Source organism: Leptodactylus fuscus, chromosome 4 (genome assembly GCF_031893055.1).
Source record: "Leptodactylus fuscus isolate aLepFus1 chromosome 4, aLepFus1.hap2, whole genome shotgun sequence".
In the NCBI taxonomy this organism is placed as follows: domain Eukaryota; kingdom Metazoa; phylum Chordata; class Amphibia; order Anura; family Leptodactylidae; genus Leptodactylus; species Leptodactylus fuscus.
This window is the reverse complement of record NC_134268.1, coordinates 50555268-50572035: the sequence shown is the minus strand read 5'-3', so window position 1 is coordinate 50572035 and position 16768 is coordinate 50555268. Positions and strand designations below refer to the sequence as shown.

Sequence of the window (16768 nt, the reverse complement as noted above, 5' to 3'; positions counted from 1 at the left end):
TGGAAATGCAGTGGAAAAAGATGCGGCTTTTTTTTTTTTTTATAGTTACTGTGTAGCGGAGGGGATTCTAGCTAATCCCTCCCCCAAAGTGTGGTAAAACATGCGCAGCAGAGCCGTTAGTTTTGGAAATCGCAGAATATATCAATTATACCTACAGAAATGCGGGCAGTTTCCCAATATAATTAAAGCAGAAAATCCACGGAAAAGCACGGCAGGAAAAACCTTGACGCGTTGCTGCCTTGGTTTTTCCAGCACGAGGGGCGACTTGTAGCTTTAGCCTAAATACTCAGCAGCAGCCATGGCCATGTACAACACGAAATATGTGTCACTGCTGAACTCCCAAGTCTTGGTATGCTCTCATTTCTTGTCATCTTGCGGTTCTCTAGAGCACAGCACTACAAGCAAATCCTTAGCAGGCAGTCAAGTGAAATGGAAAGGAGTACACAGCGTTCTGTCCATGGAGAGAATGATGATTCATGAATATAACCCATGAAAACCTATTTATGTAACCCACAAACTGTTTAGTCTTGTCCCTGAGCACAATAATTCAGGAAGTTATTAAAGGGGTGAAAATTGGTTCTCAATACCATATTTAGTATTTTAGGAAACTTAGATTTCCTTTTAAAGTTTAATTTTTGATATCCTATGCTAAAAGATAAAAAAAAAATGCCTAGGTTTTCCTTACTTGATGCCCCACTTCTGTCTATGAGCATTATAAGACATAAGTTTAAGCACATTCTTAAGCAATATATGAAATGAATACATTCATGCATAAGAATATTCCTAAACACTGCCTATAGAATGAGAATAAACACTTGGAAATCTAAATACTATATTCTTTAGGAGAAATAAAGGTCAAATCTGGTATGTATCATTATGTATTGTGATATTATATAGTTATATCAGAACTTCATTGAAATTACACTCATTAAAAATACATAAATAAATAATGATAAAAAATTTAAGAAATGTCAGATTGCTTAATTATTTGGCAGGTATTCATATCTCAGGTAGATATGCACATGGTTAAGGATGTGGTCTGATTAGAAAATAGATCTTGCCACAAGAGGGCGTAAAAGTGCTTCCTCTATGAAAAGGCTCTCAGAGGCTACTTTTGGGTAGAGTACATCTTGGTGAGAGATCAATGACTGCTAAACATGCTTCTATGATGCACTTAAAGGGGTTGTTCCATCACAAGGATCCTATCTATACTGCTAGTTTATGTGGTTATAAGACTTTTCCTAAATACACTGCTTCAGCAAAACTGCTTTGTTTGTCCACTATCTTCATTTATTCACTTCATTGTTGACAGTGCGTTTCTATGGCCCTTGGGATTATCTGCTCAAATGTCAAGTGACATAGCTGCCTGCTCTCAGGGGGTAGGGAGGGGGGCTAAGTACACGGGAGCGAGCCTGTGTCTGTAGCTGTCCCTGTATCTGCACCACACATGTGATCTAGCTTCCTGCTCTCAGATAAAGGGGGGGGGGGATGAGAGCTGTTTTCTTATATAAAATAGTCTAAATCCTAGTGGGCTAAAGGACCTGGTCCCTCTGCTCACTAGGATTTAGTTTTCTTATATAGAGCAGGCTAAAAGCTAGTGTATAGAAGGACCTGGTCCTTTATCCCACTCGGATTTAGCTGACTCTATATAGAACAAGCTAAATCCAAGTGTTATAGGACCTTTGATGACATCACAGGCCCTTCAGTTGTCCCATAGGATCACGCTATGTGGTGGGTGGAGCTACACACAAATTTGGGGGCGGAGCTAAACTGGAGGTAGTCGGACAGTATGGCTTTGCATATAAAACCCCGCCCACCAATTGACGTCGAAAACCAGGAAGAAAGAAGTCTTTGCAGCAGCGAAGACTGGTGAGCAAGGGACATGGGAATACCCCTTTAAAGACATTCTGCCTAATTGACAGGCTTTGAGATGGGAGTGCATCACTGGAATGAAGGAAACAGGAGAAGCTATTTCAACAAACTGTCCAGCATCTAGGCCATCCTGACCTAGCTGTTAGGAGGTGCTGGGAGCAATGGATACAGAGATCAGGCACGCCATTCAGACATGAGCAACTTTTTTTTTTTTTTAAGAACCCCCCATTGGACTTATGTAAACTGGCAGAACCCACTCAGCTCCTGAGCAAGTGCCATGTTTAATGTCTCGACATCTGCTGTACATGTAGGATGGATACCAGGAAGGTGTTAGAAGATATTGTTTATGGTTAAATTCAGCCCATATCTGTTTACATTTATGTATTTTCTCTGAATTTATTTATTTGTAGAGTTATGTTAGAATTCGCCTCCTGTGGTTTCTATGAATAGTATTTCTGTGTGCATCTTAGTAAATGTGTCAAGGAGGACACAAAATCTCAGGGGAAGGGGAAACAATAACCGCAATTACATTTGGTCAGTATCTTCTCATTGTAGCAAGCAGTTAGCTCACCAGACAAAGACTCCATCAGGAGCAAAGAGAGAAGCAAGACTGAGCATGCATGTCCATCTCATCCTATTCACTGATGTGGACATAATACAGACTATTAATAGAAACAGTAGGTGGCACTATACTAATATTATTTTGGGATTATCTAGGGATAGGAGTTATTTTTAAATAAGACTAGGCATAAAATTGTTTCAGTTGTGGCTGCATCTGTTTAGGACTCTGAGCAGCTTTCACTTTTCAGTGAATGAGTCTAATGGGTCATCTGGTATCTGAATGAGTCTTGAGGCTGGATATGTAGTTTGAGGAATGACCAGTGAGAGTAGATGGTGTCATCCTGTACTCTAAGAAGGTTGGACACAGACTGACACAGACTGACAACCTAGCACAATTCATACATTTTCTTAAGATTATTAGATAAAATTCAGGATTGTGGCAGTGCAAGTGACTGAAGAATAGGGTTGAGCCGATCTTGAGATTTCAGGATCGCTTTTAAAATCCGATTTTCGATCGTTTCCAGCCGATCCCGATCGTGAAATTTGCTCGATTGCTGATTGGGATCCGGTCTTTCCCAATCGCTCAACCCTACTGAAGAACAATCACACTAAGGCTCCGTTGTCTCTGTTAGAGTCTCCATTGCAGTGTCGCCTTTAAAATGATGGACACCAAACAGACCTTATTATAATAGTCAATGGGGTCCGTCAGACTCCATGTTTTACCACTATTTTAACAGTCCTCCTCTTCTTGGTTCTGAGGTCCTCTGACGGACTAGAACAACGTAGAGGGGAAGCTTCTATGGATCTGGTGTAACAGACTAGAATGTATTTATGATATGATTCTATAATGATGAAAAGAGAAAAGGACACAACCTATCCAAATAATTGCCATGCACTCACAAATGTATAAAAAAAATAATCGACTTACAAAAATACACCTGAAAGGATGTTAAAAAAACATAAAAACACAAAAAATGCAGTAAGTAAAAAAGGGGGGTTATGAATCAAACCCCCTTATTTATAAGGATAAGGAGATGGTGGTGGACTTTAGTAAACGGAGAAGTGCTCCGATCCTGGTGGAGATCCAAGGGTCATGCATTGAGATAGTCAAGACCTATAAGTATCTGGGCGTGCTCCTCAATAGTGAACTGGACTGGGCTGATCACCTGGAGGCGCTGCACAGAAAGGGCCACAGCAGACTCTACCTGCTCAGGAGGCTGAGGGCCTTTGGAGTCCAGGGGCCACTTCTTAGGGCCTTTTGTAACTCTGTGGTTGCTTCAGCAATCTTTTTCGTTGTGGCCGGCTGGGGGAGCAGTATATCAACCAGGGACAGAAATAAACTTAACAGGCTGATCAGGAGGGCCAGCTCTGACCTGGGAAGCCCCCTGGACTCAGTACAGGCGGTGGGTGACAGAAGGATACTGTCCATGGTGAGCACCATGCGGGTGAACAAATCCCACCCCATGTATGAGACCTTGACTGCACTTGCAAGCACTGTCACTGACCGACTGCTTCACACCAAGTGTGAGAAGGAGCTATCGGAAGACTTTCCTCTCAACCACAGTCAGGCTGTATAATCTACAACAGACCAAGCAAAGAGGCAGAGCTAAATGATCCTGTAGTCTTCTTTCTTTTCTTTTTCTTCCTTAGCTGCTATGGATTTCTAGTATTTTACTCAGCCTATGTGTGTCTCCTTCTGTAATATATTACTGTTTATTATCCTGTATCTGTATTACTAAGGTGGGACTATTAAAGAATTATCTAAATATATATGATACGCAAAAGAACCATGAAAATCACAATGAACAATAAGAGAAAACAAAAAGAAGTACCCCAACTAATGCTGTCCCTAAAATAGGTGACTAATGCAACGTCAAAAAATAAATAAAATAAAATTACAAAAACAGCAAAATAAAAGATTCAGCGACCCCACTGCTCACCTCACATGATCTTTCTGAGTGATGATACCTTTAAGTTGACTCTAGATCATTGTTTAGACATGTTATTATTTGTACTACTGTACCTTGCAGACTTCTTTGCTTTTGATGGTACAGTATTGCATCATATTTCAATGTTTTTTACGCACATTATATGTGCATGATATGTTGCTGCCTGCAGATATTGGATACCTTGATTTTTTGACCTTTTCTTTTATGTTTTGTTCTATATTTTGTGGGGCTTTTTGCACTTGCATTGCAATTATTTGGACATAGGAGTGTCCGTTTCCCTGGGTTTCTCTTAACAGTTTATTACACATGGTTACTTATTTAGTGATGCTGATTATTTTGCTTTTCTCGATAATTCTATAATGATTGCACCTAGGGCAATGAAAAACAATATATAAAGTGAATGTCAGGTGTTTTTGTGAGGACCACCAACAAGAAATATCCTGTTGAAAGAATTACAGAGAAAACCTCTTATCTAATGAATCTATTATTATTATTAATTATTATTATTATTATATTATTATTAACAATAATTACCGGGATTTTGTTGAATGGTGCCAGCAGAACCAGCTCAGGATTAATGCTGGGAAGACCAAGGAGATGGTGGTGGACTTTAGTAAAAGGAGAGGTGCTCCGACCCCGGTGGAGATCCAAGGAACATGTATTGAGATAGTCAGGACCTATAAGTACCTGGGCGTGCTCCTCAACAATAAACTAGACTGGGCTGATCACCTGGAGGTGCTGCACAAAAAGGGCCACAGCAGACTACCTGCTCAGGAGGCTGAGGGCCTTCGGAGTCCGAGGGACACTTCTTAGGGCCTTCTTCAACTCTGTGGTTGCCTCAGCCATCTTTTTCGGTGTGGCCTGCTGGGGAAGCAGTATATCAACCAGGGACAGAAATAGACTTGACAGGCTGATCAGGAGGGCCAGCTCTGTCCTGGGGAGCCCCTTGGACCCAGTACAGGTGGTGGGTGACAGAAGGATACTGTCTGTGGTGACCTCCATGCGGGAGAACAAATCCCACCCCATGTATGGGACCCTGATGGGACTTGGCAGCATTGTAAGCGACCGTCTGCTTCACCCCAAGTGTGAGAAGGAGCGCTATCGCAGGTCCTTCCTTCCAACCGTGACCAGGCTGTATAATCTACATCAGACCAAACGAAGATCACTCCGCACAGAGAACTAAATGATTATGACGATGACCATGAGGTCTTCCTCTTTCTCTTCTGTTTTTCCTTAGCTGCCATGGACTCCTAGTATATCTTCTCTTCTCAGCTTATCTGTGTCTACGTCTGTAATATATTACTCTGTATTATCCTGTATCTGTATTACTATACTGCTGTAACACGCTGAAATTTCCCCAATGTGGGACTATTAAAGGATTATCTTATCTAATTAATAATAAAAAGCAATAATAATAATAATAATAATAATAATAATAATAATAATAATCTATTACAGTTCATAAATATAATGCAGCAGGATGCGTTACCGGGCTCCAACTAGATTTTTGCCTAAAAATAAAATCTCAATTTTTTTTTTCAATTTATGGGCGATTCTTGATTTTAACTTTGACTTTCATGTATTTGTTAAAGCCTGCATGTAAGATATCAGACTCGGGGAGAAGGGGGTCTTTTTGAAATAGTAAATTGATCGATTTAATTTGATTAGTTTTATAGCTCCAATTTTAAGTTCAGACAGGCAAAACCTGGTATCCACCTAGTACACAGTAAAGAGCAGTTTTCAGCACATACCAGCTAGATGCTTTTCCATGCTCTGCAGTTCCTTTGCGGTTAAAGCTTCTTTCAAGAGTTTTTGGTTCGGTGAGCCCCCACTTCTGGCAGACAAGACATCCAAGTCCCAGACTGGTTGACGCTAAAGAAGTTCAAAAAGTGAGAGAATGTACTTTTACAAACAAGTCGAAAATGGAAATAGGAAAGCAATAATTATATGTTCCTTGCACACTGAGATTTTTGGACACAAGTTGTTTCCTATTAGAAGTGTCTGGTGTCCTGAGCACTTTCAGGAATAGGATGTTAACTCTGTAAAGCATCAATAATAAATCTTCCATCCAGCTACACTGTAGATTTATCACACATCAGGAGCCAGGAATAAGTTACACATCTGTGTCAGATGATCTACGCCATGCTGCCTTACAGGTATAGTTTTCCAGTTTATTTTCTATTAAACCAATCAATGCAGAGTTGGATCTGGAAAATCCTTTATTTGGGTCTAAAAAAAAGTTTCCAGCTTCAATATTTTTGTGTCATCTCAAGAACATCTCTGCATATGCCCTGTTAGGGGACACATATCATGGATAGGATCCCCTACCCTGGAAGTCATAGGACCACCAGTACCATACAACAGCACTAGATCACCCATTTATTACATAGATGGCCATGCACTTGAATGGCGACCTATACTGTAATACTGGAATTCGCCTATAGTGGCCACTGCAGGAATAAGTTGAATCCTTGACAATCAGTTGATCACCTGATCGGCTCTTGCAATAAAGGGGTTCTAGATGATGAAGTGTAATAAGTACTTGTCCATCATGGAAAATAAATTGCCAGTCCAATTTCACTATTCACTGCTTAGATGTGGTTATGCAATGACATAATATGATCTATATTATTGTAATACTATATTTCCCCACTAGTGGCCACTGCAGGCAATTTGAATCCTTGACAATCAGTTGATCACCTGACCGGCTCTTGCAATAAAGGGGTTTTAGATGATGAAGTGTAATAGGCACTTGTCCATCATGGAAAATAAATTGCCAGTCCAATTTTATTCACTACTTAGGTGTGGTTATGCAATGACATAATATGATCTTTAAGCTCTATATTATTGTAATACTATATTTCCCCACTAGTGGCCACTGCAAGAAATTTGAATCCTTGACAATCAGTTGGCTCTCGCATTAAAGGATCTCTAAGTGATTAAATCTAATTAGCTCTTGTCCAACATGGAGAATTAAGTGCCAGTCCAATTGTATTCACTACTTATATGGGTTTGTGCAATGACAAAGATGAACTGTAAGCTCCCCTGGCGGTTTCAGTACATAGCTTGAAATATGAAATACAAATTATGGGGTTCCTTATCTTATACCGCTACATACTGCTGGTCATGTAATACCTCTTGGAAATTTATAAACAAATTGACAGCTGAGTTTAGCATTCCCCATCTCAAATAGGTATGTCTACACAATCTCATGCATCCTATTGACATGAGAATGAGGACACTCAGTTTTTTATTTTTGCATAAGTTTTGAACAAGGATAGCAGAAGAGTGGCACAAGACCAAGTTATAAGAAAAGATACTGCAGACTTGTTATTTCATGGGGATTATAGTGGTTTACTAAAGCAGGCATGTCAGGGAAGCTCGCAGATCATCTTTATTGTTGATGCCATACTTTATCAGTAATTACAGTCTTCCTTATCACCTCAATACTGGAGTTGCATACAGCTGTACACACTTACATAGATACAGCTGTACACACCTCTATATGTCCCCTCTAGGGCTCACAATTTAAAGGAGTATTCTGGCTTCAGCAACTAAAGCTTATTCATTACATAATGGAAAAAGAGGCAACCTCCTAAGTTAATATGCATAGCAAATCCTCAAGGGTTTCCAAGATCTCTGCTTGTTTTATTGGAATTCCACCACATCTCCAGGCATATTCAATTGTCACTGCTGCATTGCAGAGCACATTAAAGAGGACCTTTCCTGTCCTCTGGCACATGCGGTTTTATATACCGATAGAAGGCCAATAGTGAATTCAGCGCATAGTCGGCTTTCCTGTTATATGACCCGGGGCTGGAGATATTGATATTGGTTACCGATGTCTTCCCATTGTCAGAAGGGCGTTCCTGACAGTCCAGCAATGATGCTAAGCTGTGAAGAGCATCCCCAGTACTAGTCTATGGGCGCATACAATCAGGAGGGGCGTTTCTCACAGGTTAGCATCATCGCTAAGTACAGGGCTATGGACAGTACCGTCAGGAGGGGCGTTTCTCACAGCCCAGCTATACTGTTAGGGACGCCCTTCTGACAGTGGGCAGACATTGGTAACGGCACCGATATCTTCAGCCCGGGGCACATAATGGGAAAGACGCTGAATTCAGCGCACTGTCGGCTTTCTAGCGGTATATAAAACTGCATATGCCCGCGGACATGAAAGGTCCTCTTTAAGGTGATAATAACATATCTTTGTTACACGTCTCTTTTGTCACTGTATTCTTTTGCAGTTGGTTCACTGTTTTACTGCTTAAGTAGAATGGATGATGTCATAGCAGTGGGACACTCAACTAAAACTGCACAGGGTGGTCTAGGCAGGAGATGGTAGTGATCTGAGTGGCGAGAGCAGTGCTCTAAGGAAATGAAGGACCGCCCCCAGTGCTCCAACTTCCTTATTTGCATATTGCTTCAAAGATGTTTTTCTATAAATCTACAAAAGTGACATGCATAACATAGATAGGGTGTATGTCACTGTAATGTGCTCGGTAAGACGGTGGTGGCAGATATGAATATGCTTCGAGGATGTAGTAGACTCCCTTTAATGCAACGGGAAACTTCTCAGATAATTTCAGGGGATAAACTCTGTCCTGCATGTGTTCTAGTCTGGTTCGTGACTACAGATATTGGCTGTGTACCCAATTACCGTAGTACAGGGGACAACTAAAGGGCTCCTAAACTAAGGGGCATTCAGAAAATCCATTTCACTTGGGAAAAATTTTACCGTAAATTCAATTCAAGAACACAAATTGCAGAATAAGTGATTTAGCAGAGTTAGGGTTGAAGTATATTTTGAGCTAGCTTTTAGCTGGTTGAGCCAGTGTACGGTAATATTTCATATTTTTAGCCAGTTGAGTGAGAATATCAAATGTGTTAGATCAGATTTTCATTTTCATTGAATTTACTGCTGTTTAGTTTCCTTGCTCATTATTCCCAAGACAGAGAATGGATGAGAAGAAAGATTTACCCAACCTGTAAGGACAAAAATAAACCTGCTTTTTACATCTTGAATGGATCAAGATTGAGGCCACATTGGAGCTGGATTGAGGTGTAATTAATGGTGATGATAATAAACTAAATGTCATCAGGAAATATCACGGAAAACTAATAACAGAGCAAAGAAAAAAACTCAGGCAAGATGGCGGCCCCCATAATCAAGTACAGGAAATAGAATAAAAAACTAACACTCTACAACCCAAAAAGAAAAATAAATTAGGGGAAATAAAGTATTTCACTATTTAGTCTTAATAAATAGAAAAAAATGGCTATACATTTTCATTGATGACTTATGCTTAGGCTAAGTCATTCATTAAAGATCAGCAGGAGTCTGACACCTTGGACCCACATTGACCAGCTGTTTGAAAAAAGGCTATAGCATTCAATGAGCAGAGGCTGTGCTTGGTATCACAACTCACCCCTTTTCACTTGAATGGGACTGAGATCAGATCAGGGCATGTGATCAATGAACAGGGCCTCTCATGACCTGAGAAGCAGAACAATGCTCAGGGAGCTCCACTGTCACTTTATCTAGTTACTCCACTGAGTTCCCAAGTGTCAGACCCCATAGATCTTTAATTGATGATCTACCCTAAGGATAGTTCATAAATTAAAAAGTCCCAGGAAACCCCTTTAAGGCTGAGTCCCCAACATTGCAGAAAAGCTGATGCGGGTTTTTGAGCCAAAGGCAAGACGAGATTGTGCAGAAGAGAGAAGTATAAGAACTACCTATATATTTCCCATTACCTTTGTAACCATTCTTGGCTTTGGCTCAAAAAAATGCAGCAAAATCTGCAACAAAAAAAGTTGAGTTTCGGCAACGTGGGGCTTTTGACTACAATGAATGCCAGTACAAAAGGCATACTTAGTTACATGGGAAAACATATGAAGGTATTACATTACGTGAAGACACAAAGCAAGAGGAGATGCATTGTATACAAAGAATAGGAACCCAGGCTATAGACTATAATGGGGTCCATGTGCTTTCCTCACCGTCTTCGCAAGAGTCATGCGGACTGGAAAGTAGATCGTGAACTACTTTTCTGTCCGCATGTTCTGTGTGGAGACCGTGCGGAAAGCACATGGACCCCATTATAGTCTATGGGGTCCGTGTGCTTTACTGCACACCGCTTGCCAATGCGTTCAGTAGTCCGTTTGGGGGGGGTCCCAATGCGGACTCCCCCAAATGGGTTACTGACACAGATGTGAACGAGAACTCAGACTCAAATTGCTCAAATCTATGCAGGCATTTCTTAGACATGAACAAAGTTTTGACTTTTGCCTTCCTCTGGGTCAACTAGGGTTTGTAAATTTAAAATGGTCGAACTTCATGAACTTGGAAGAAAACTGAAAAGAATATTTCTTTCCTATAAAAACCTGAAAGGCAGACAAGATTTTTTTGTTTTTAACAAAGGCCTGAAATGGGGACTTAATACGAAAGACATAGTAAGAATGGGGGAGAGGTGTTGGTTGTTGGGGTAATGGGTTCTCATCTATCTATCTATCTATCTATCTATCTATCTATCTATCTATCTATCTATCTCCACTGGTGCGCAGAGAACCGGCGGTTACCCGTACAGTGAAGATTTGGTCAGAGGGAAGTGTCGAGTCTCTAAAGGACTGTTTTAATATAACTCTATGGGAAGTATTTCAAGACTCATTTCCAGAGGACATTGAGGGACTCACACACTGCATAACGGACTACATTAATTTCTGTGTGGACAGCACGGTACCAACTAGGAAGGTGAGGTGTTTCTCCAATAACAAACCATGGATCAACTCTGAGATTAAAACTCTTCTTAAGGAGAAAAAGCAAATTTTTAGGTCTGGGGACAAAAATGGCCTGGAGGCGGTGCAGAAACAACTAAGACAACTGATCAGAGAAGGGAAAGCCAAATACAGGCGGAAGATGGAACTACAGATGGGGGAGGGTAGTGTCTCAAAGGTCTGGGACAGCCTGAAGGTGATATCAGGACATAAACAACAACAAATGGCAGCTCATCAGATTGAAGGAGACAGGAAGTGGCTTAATGAGCTTAATCTAGTCTTCAATAGATTCGACTCCAAACCAACTCCCCCCTCACTAGCAACCCCCTTCCCCTCACACACCAAGACCCAACCCCCACCGACTGGCAGTAAATCGCAATCCGAATGTCTGATCCTCAAGGAGTCTCTGGTATGTCGGGAAATTAAGAGAATTAAGGCAGACAAGGCCGGCGGACCCGATGGGATAAGCGCAAGAGTTCTTAAAATGTGCAGTGACCAGCTGTGTGGTATTATTACGCACATGTACAATATGAGTCTAAAGCTGGGAGTGGTACCTCAACTGTGGAAAACATCTTGTGTGGTACCAGTCCCAAAGAAACCCAACCCGATGGACTACAATGACTACAGACCTGTAGCACTGACATCCCACCTGATGAAGGTCCTAGAGAGACTGGTCCTGACACACCTACGCCCCCTAGTGAGCTCTGCTCTGGACCCCCTCCAGTTTGCCTACCGGCCGGGTATTGGGGTAGATGACGCCATCATCCACCTTCTTCATAGAGCTCTCTCTCACCTGGAGAAACCAGGGAACACTGTGAGAATAATGTTCTTTGATTTCTCCAGTGCGTTCAACACCATTCAGCCAGGGCTACTGAGGGAGAAGCTGAACCTTGGTGGTGTGGACCATCACCTGTCCAACTGGATCCTAGACTACCTGACAAACCGCCCTCAGTATGTGAGAGCCCAGGACTGTGTAACACTGTGATCTGTAGTACGGGGGGCACCACAAGGTACAGTTCTTGCCCCATTTCTCTTCACACTGTACACTGCTGACTTTAGGCACAACCTCTCCAGCTGTTACTTACAGAAGTACTCCGATGACTCTGCTATAGTCGGCCTTATCACTGATGGCGACAATAGGGAATACAGAGACTTAAATCGGGATTTTGTTGAATGGTGCCAGCAGAACCAGCTCAGGATTAATGCTGGGAAGACCAAGGAGATGGTGGTGGACTTTAGTAAAAGGAGAGGTGCTCCGACCCCGGTGGAGATCCAGGGGACATGCATTGAGATAGTCAGGACCTATAAGTATCTAGGTGTGCTCCTCAATAATAAACTAGACTGGGCTGATCACCTGGAGGCGCTGCACAGAAAGGGCCACAGCAGACTCTACCTGCTCAGGAGGCTGAAGGCCTTCGGAGTCCAGGGGACACTTCTTAGGGCCTTCTTCAACTCTGTGGTTGCCTCAGCCATCTTTTTCGGTGTAGTGTGCTGGGGGAGCAGTATATCAACCAGGGACAGAAATAGACTTGACAGGCTGATCAGGAGGGCCAGCTCTGTCCTGGGGAGCCCCTTGGACCCAGTACAGGTGGTGGGTGACAGAAGGATACTGTCTGTGGTGACCTCCATGCGGGAGAACAAATCCCACCCCATGCATGGGACCCTGATGGGACTTGGCAGCACTGTAAGTGACCGTCTGCTTCACCCCAAGTGTGAGAAGGAGCGCTATCGCAAGTCCTTCCTTCCAACCGCGACCAGGCTGTATAATCTACATCAGACCAAGCGAAGATCACTCCGCACAGAGAACTAATGATTATGAATGTCCTCCTTCTTTCTTCTCTGTTCCTAAGCTGCTATGGACTCCTAGTATATCTTTTTTAGCATATGTGTGTCTACTACTTCTGCAATATTTACTGTGTATTACCATGTATCTGTATTACTATGCAGCTGAAACATACTGAAATTTCCCCACTGTGGGACTATTAAAGGATTATCTTATCTATCTATCTATCTATCTATCTATCTATCTATCTATCTATCTATCTATCTATCTATCCTTACTGGAAGATGATGGCCATGTGACACTGTCGATACTGAGAGAATGAAATACGTTGGTTAGGCCAAGGCCAGTATGAAGGGCAGCGTGTAGTTTATGGGCTGTCCCAGATCTATGTGTTTCATAGTTGCCCAATAAACTCACCAGCAGATGGCAAACAGGCATGACATATTATAAGGTTGTTTCTCCTGACCAGTCTTGCCAGGATTAAGGGGGTTCCTTCATTTGCCTAGTATATCTTCTCTTCTCAGCATATGTGTGTCTACGTCTGTAACATATTACTGTGTATTATCCTGTATCTGTATTACTTTGGTGCTGTAACATACTGAAATTTCCCCACTGTGGGACTATTAAAGGATTATCTTATCTTATCTTATTTCTACCATTTATCAAAGCATGTACTAGAAATAATATTCTTTTACTAGCATTAAACATTGCACTTCATATGATATCTAGGTGACTCGAAGTATAATATATTGTAAAATGAAGTTAATGAAATGAATTTAATAAAACAATATGTAGACATATAATTGACGATAGATTTGTTTTTAGTAATTTGTCTATAAAATAATTACTAGAGTCAGACTAATAATCACCATATTATACCAGGCTACTGCTATTCAGTACAATTCACTATACTAGGGTGTTTTGCACAGCTTCAGGATTTTGGGAAGAACTGAGTTTTCTATTATTGTAGCCACAGATTTGAGGCATTCCAACATGTATCACCATGTATTTTATAAATTGGTTAATATAGGGCTTTCTGGGAAGGCTTTGGTGATGGAGCCACTGGAAGTGTGGAGGAAATATAATGATAGTTTGTGTATTTATCTTCAAGCCATATAATTGTACTTTCTAGAACGTCTGGACATGTAGTGGCTGAAACATATTATGAGATAAAGTGCTTGCAAATCTATCTGTAGAACATTCTCATGGGAACAGCAGTTTTGGCTTGTCAACTATTCATAAGGACAGATAGACATTTGAGAACATCTCATAGCAAGTTTTTGTTTTTAAGGATTTGGTTTTTAAGTTTTCTAAGGATGTAGTAAAAGCTACATGTACTTGTACTGTGATCAAGCCATAATACTGAGCAAGTGATAATGGCAAACAACAAAGTCCTCAGGTCATAGTGGTAGACATGAGCATGCATTCAATAATACAATATCTACATGTCCAATCTGTACATCAGTGCCCGTATAATAAAGTCACATCAGAAGGCTGCCTACACTACAAACAACTTGGTACCAGGATATTGGTTGAAGACTTGTCAAGTTATGTTGTTTCATAAAATGGCCAGCTTTTCAAAACAACATTACTTGATACTCTGCCACAAGATGTCTATCCTATATGTGCCTATGTGTGGTCACTTGGTTGTTTTTGTGAATTGCAGACTGTCAAGAATTTTGGTAGTATGCTGCTATATTGTTTTGAAATGTTTTAATGAGAAATTGAAATCCTTAACCAAATGCAATTATATATGGATGTATGGTTACAGGACACAAATAAAGCCATTGTAGAATCTGATTCTGGAGGTCACTCTCTAACAATAATCAATATATGTTCTATCGATTATATTACTCTCTTTGGGGTCTGACATTTTATTAGCTTTCCTTATACCTGCTGAAAAAAAATTTGTAATAACTCCAAAATGTTATAGATCTCTATGAATCATGGATGGAAGAATATCCAGTTGGCTGATATGAGTGTCACAAAATTACAAGCTTTTCAAGAAAACATGATTTCATGATATACTGCTAAATATTCAATATATGGGTGACATGTTGTGATATGTATATTCTGTAACTGGTTATGAGAAATACATCCTGTCAATGCTTTGTTACCATGTCATAATATTATATTCAACTGCATTCATGAGAAATTGGAGTCCTTCGCCTTTAAGGATGCAGGGGAATTTGTATGTTAATGCTTGGCAACTTTTTCATATTTTCCTTCCCCGCCCTCCAAAATTTATAACTTTTCTTTCACTATAGCTATTTGAGGGCTTATTCATTGTGTGACGAGTTGTATTTTTATTTTTGGGGTACATATAATGTTTTGATTAGCTTTTGTTAACGTTTTTTGGGTGGTCCATGCTAAAAAAAACCTAAAGTCTATCATTATTTTTTGCATTTTGTTTTCCCAGTGTTGGCTCTGCATGGCAGCACTTTTTATAGTTATTTTTTGCACCTATAATTAACGCTATGTTTGGATAATACGAACTTATACACAAATAAGGATACCTAATAAGTTTGTTTGATTTTGGTTTATGCTATATGTTAAATTAAAAGATCGGTTTCTTAAAACTTTTTATAATATTGTTTATTTTTTAAACTTTATTTTGATTTTTTTTTTTTGGATTTTTACATGTCCAACAGTGGAACTTGAACCTGGGATCTCTGATTCCAAGTATAATCTACTGCAATATATTGCATTGCAGCCCATTGCACATAAGCTCACTATTAGGGTTGAGACGATCTTGACTTTTCAGGATCGATTTTGAAATCTGATTTCCGATCATTTTTCATTCGAACCCAATCTCGATCCCAATTCCGATCCCAATGCAAGTCAATGGGATTTTTTTACTAATCGGAGATCGGATTTTACAAACAATCCTATTCAATATACAGCATGGAATCTAACAATTGAGCGCTTTAATTGTTAGAATCCACGCTGTGTAGTGATTTTTTTTTAATCACTAAGTAGCCAGAGGATTTTTTTTTTTTTTAATCCTATGGCCACTTAATCCCCCCTGGTATCCACTTACGGCCGTCATTTACGGACGTCATTGTAATGACGGCCGTAAATGACGGCAGTGAATTACGGACGTCTTTTCCTATAGAACTCTATGTAAACGTTTTATGACGGCCGTAAAAGACACACAAATTACACACAAATGACGCCTGGCGTTACTCTGTGTGAATGCAGCCAAAGGGTGCATTCACACTGAGTAAACGCTAGCTTATTTTGTAGAGTAAAATTACACTTGTAAATTTTGCTATCCCATTGACTTCAATGATATTTTTTTACAAGTGTAAAAATACGCCTGTAAAAAATACGCCTGTAAAAAATACGCCTGTAAAAATACGCCTGTAAAATGTCATTGAAGTCAATGGGATAGCAAAATTTACAAGTGTAATTTTACTCTACAAAATAAGCTAGCGTTTACTCAGTGTGAATGCACCCTTAAGGAGTTTAATCATCCTTAGTGTGGTTAGGGTAATCTGTGGGTCTCCTTGGCTTATGGGCCAGATGGAAGCTGCAATCTCAATACTGATGCCAGGGCTTATGGGCCTCCTAAGGCTCCTGGGCCACAGTGCAACTGCAACCTCTGCACCCCCTCAAGTTACATCCCTGGCAAAACCCATTCATTTTGTAATTTGAGGGACCACTGCATTGGCACTAATGCATAAAAATCATAAGTCTAATGGAAAAGATTAATCCTAGTAGTCAGTAAAGTAACTGCAAACACAATACTGAGCATTTCAAGAAAACACTGTGCAAATCCTTAACTTATAATCATCACTTATGAAAATGAACACGATAATTGGGA

The 16768-nt window shown here is 40.4% G+C and overlaps 1 protein-coding gene across 1 annotated transcript in view; it reads right to left on the bottom strand.

The window, feature by feature from the left end:
* Positions 1 to 16768, bottom strand: part of C4H8orf34 (chromosome 4 C8orf34 homolog) — a 227376-nt gene that overhangs the window by 46191 nt on the left and 164417 nt on the right. Inside the window, exon 11 of the mRNA XM_075270419.1 lies at positions 6134 to 6254. Within this exon, the coding sequence (XP_075126520.1) occupies positions 6134 to 6254 (121 nt within the window). The remainder of the gene's footprint in view (positions 1 to 6133; positions 6255 to 16768) is intronic.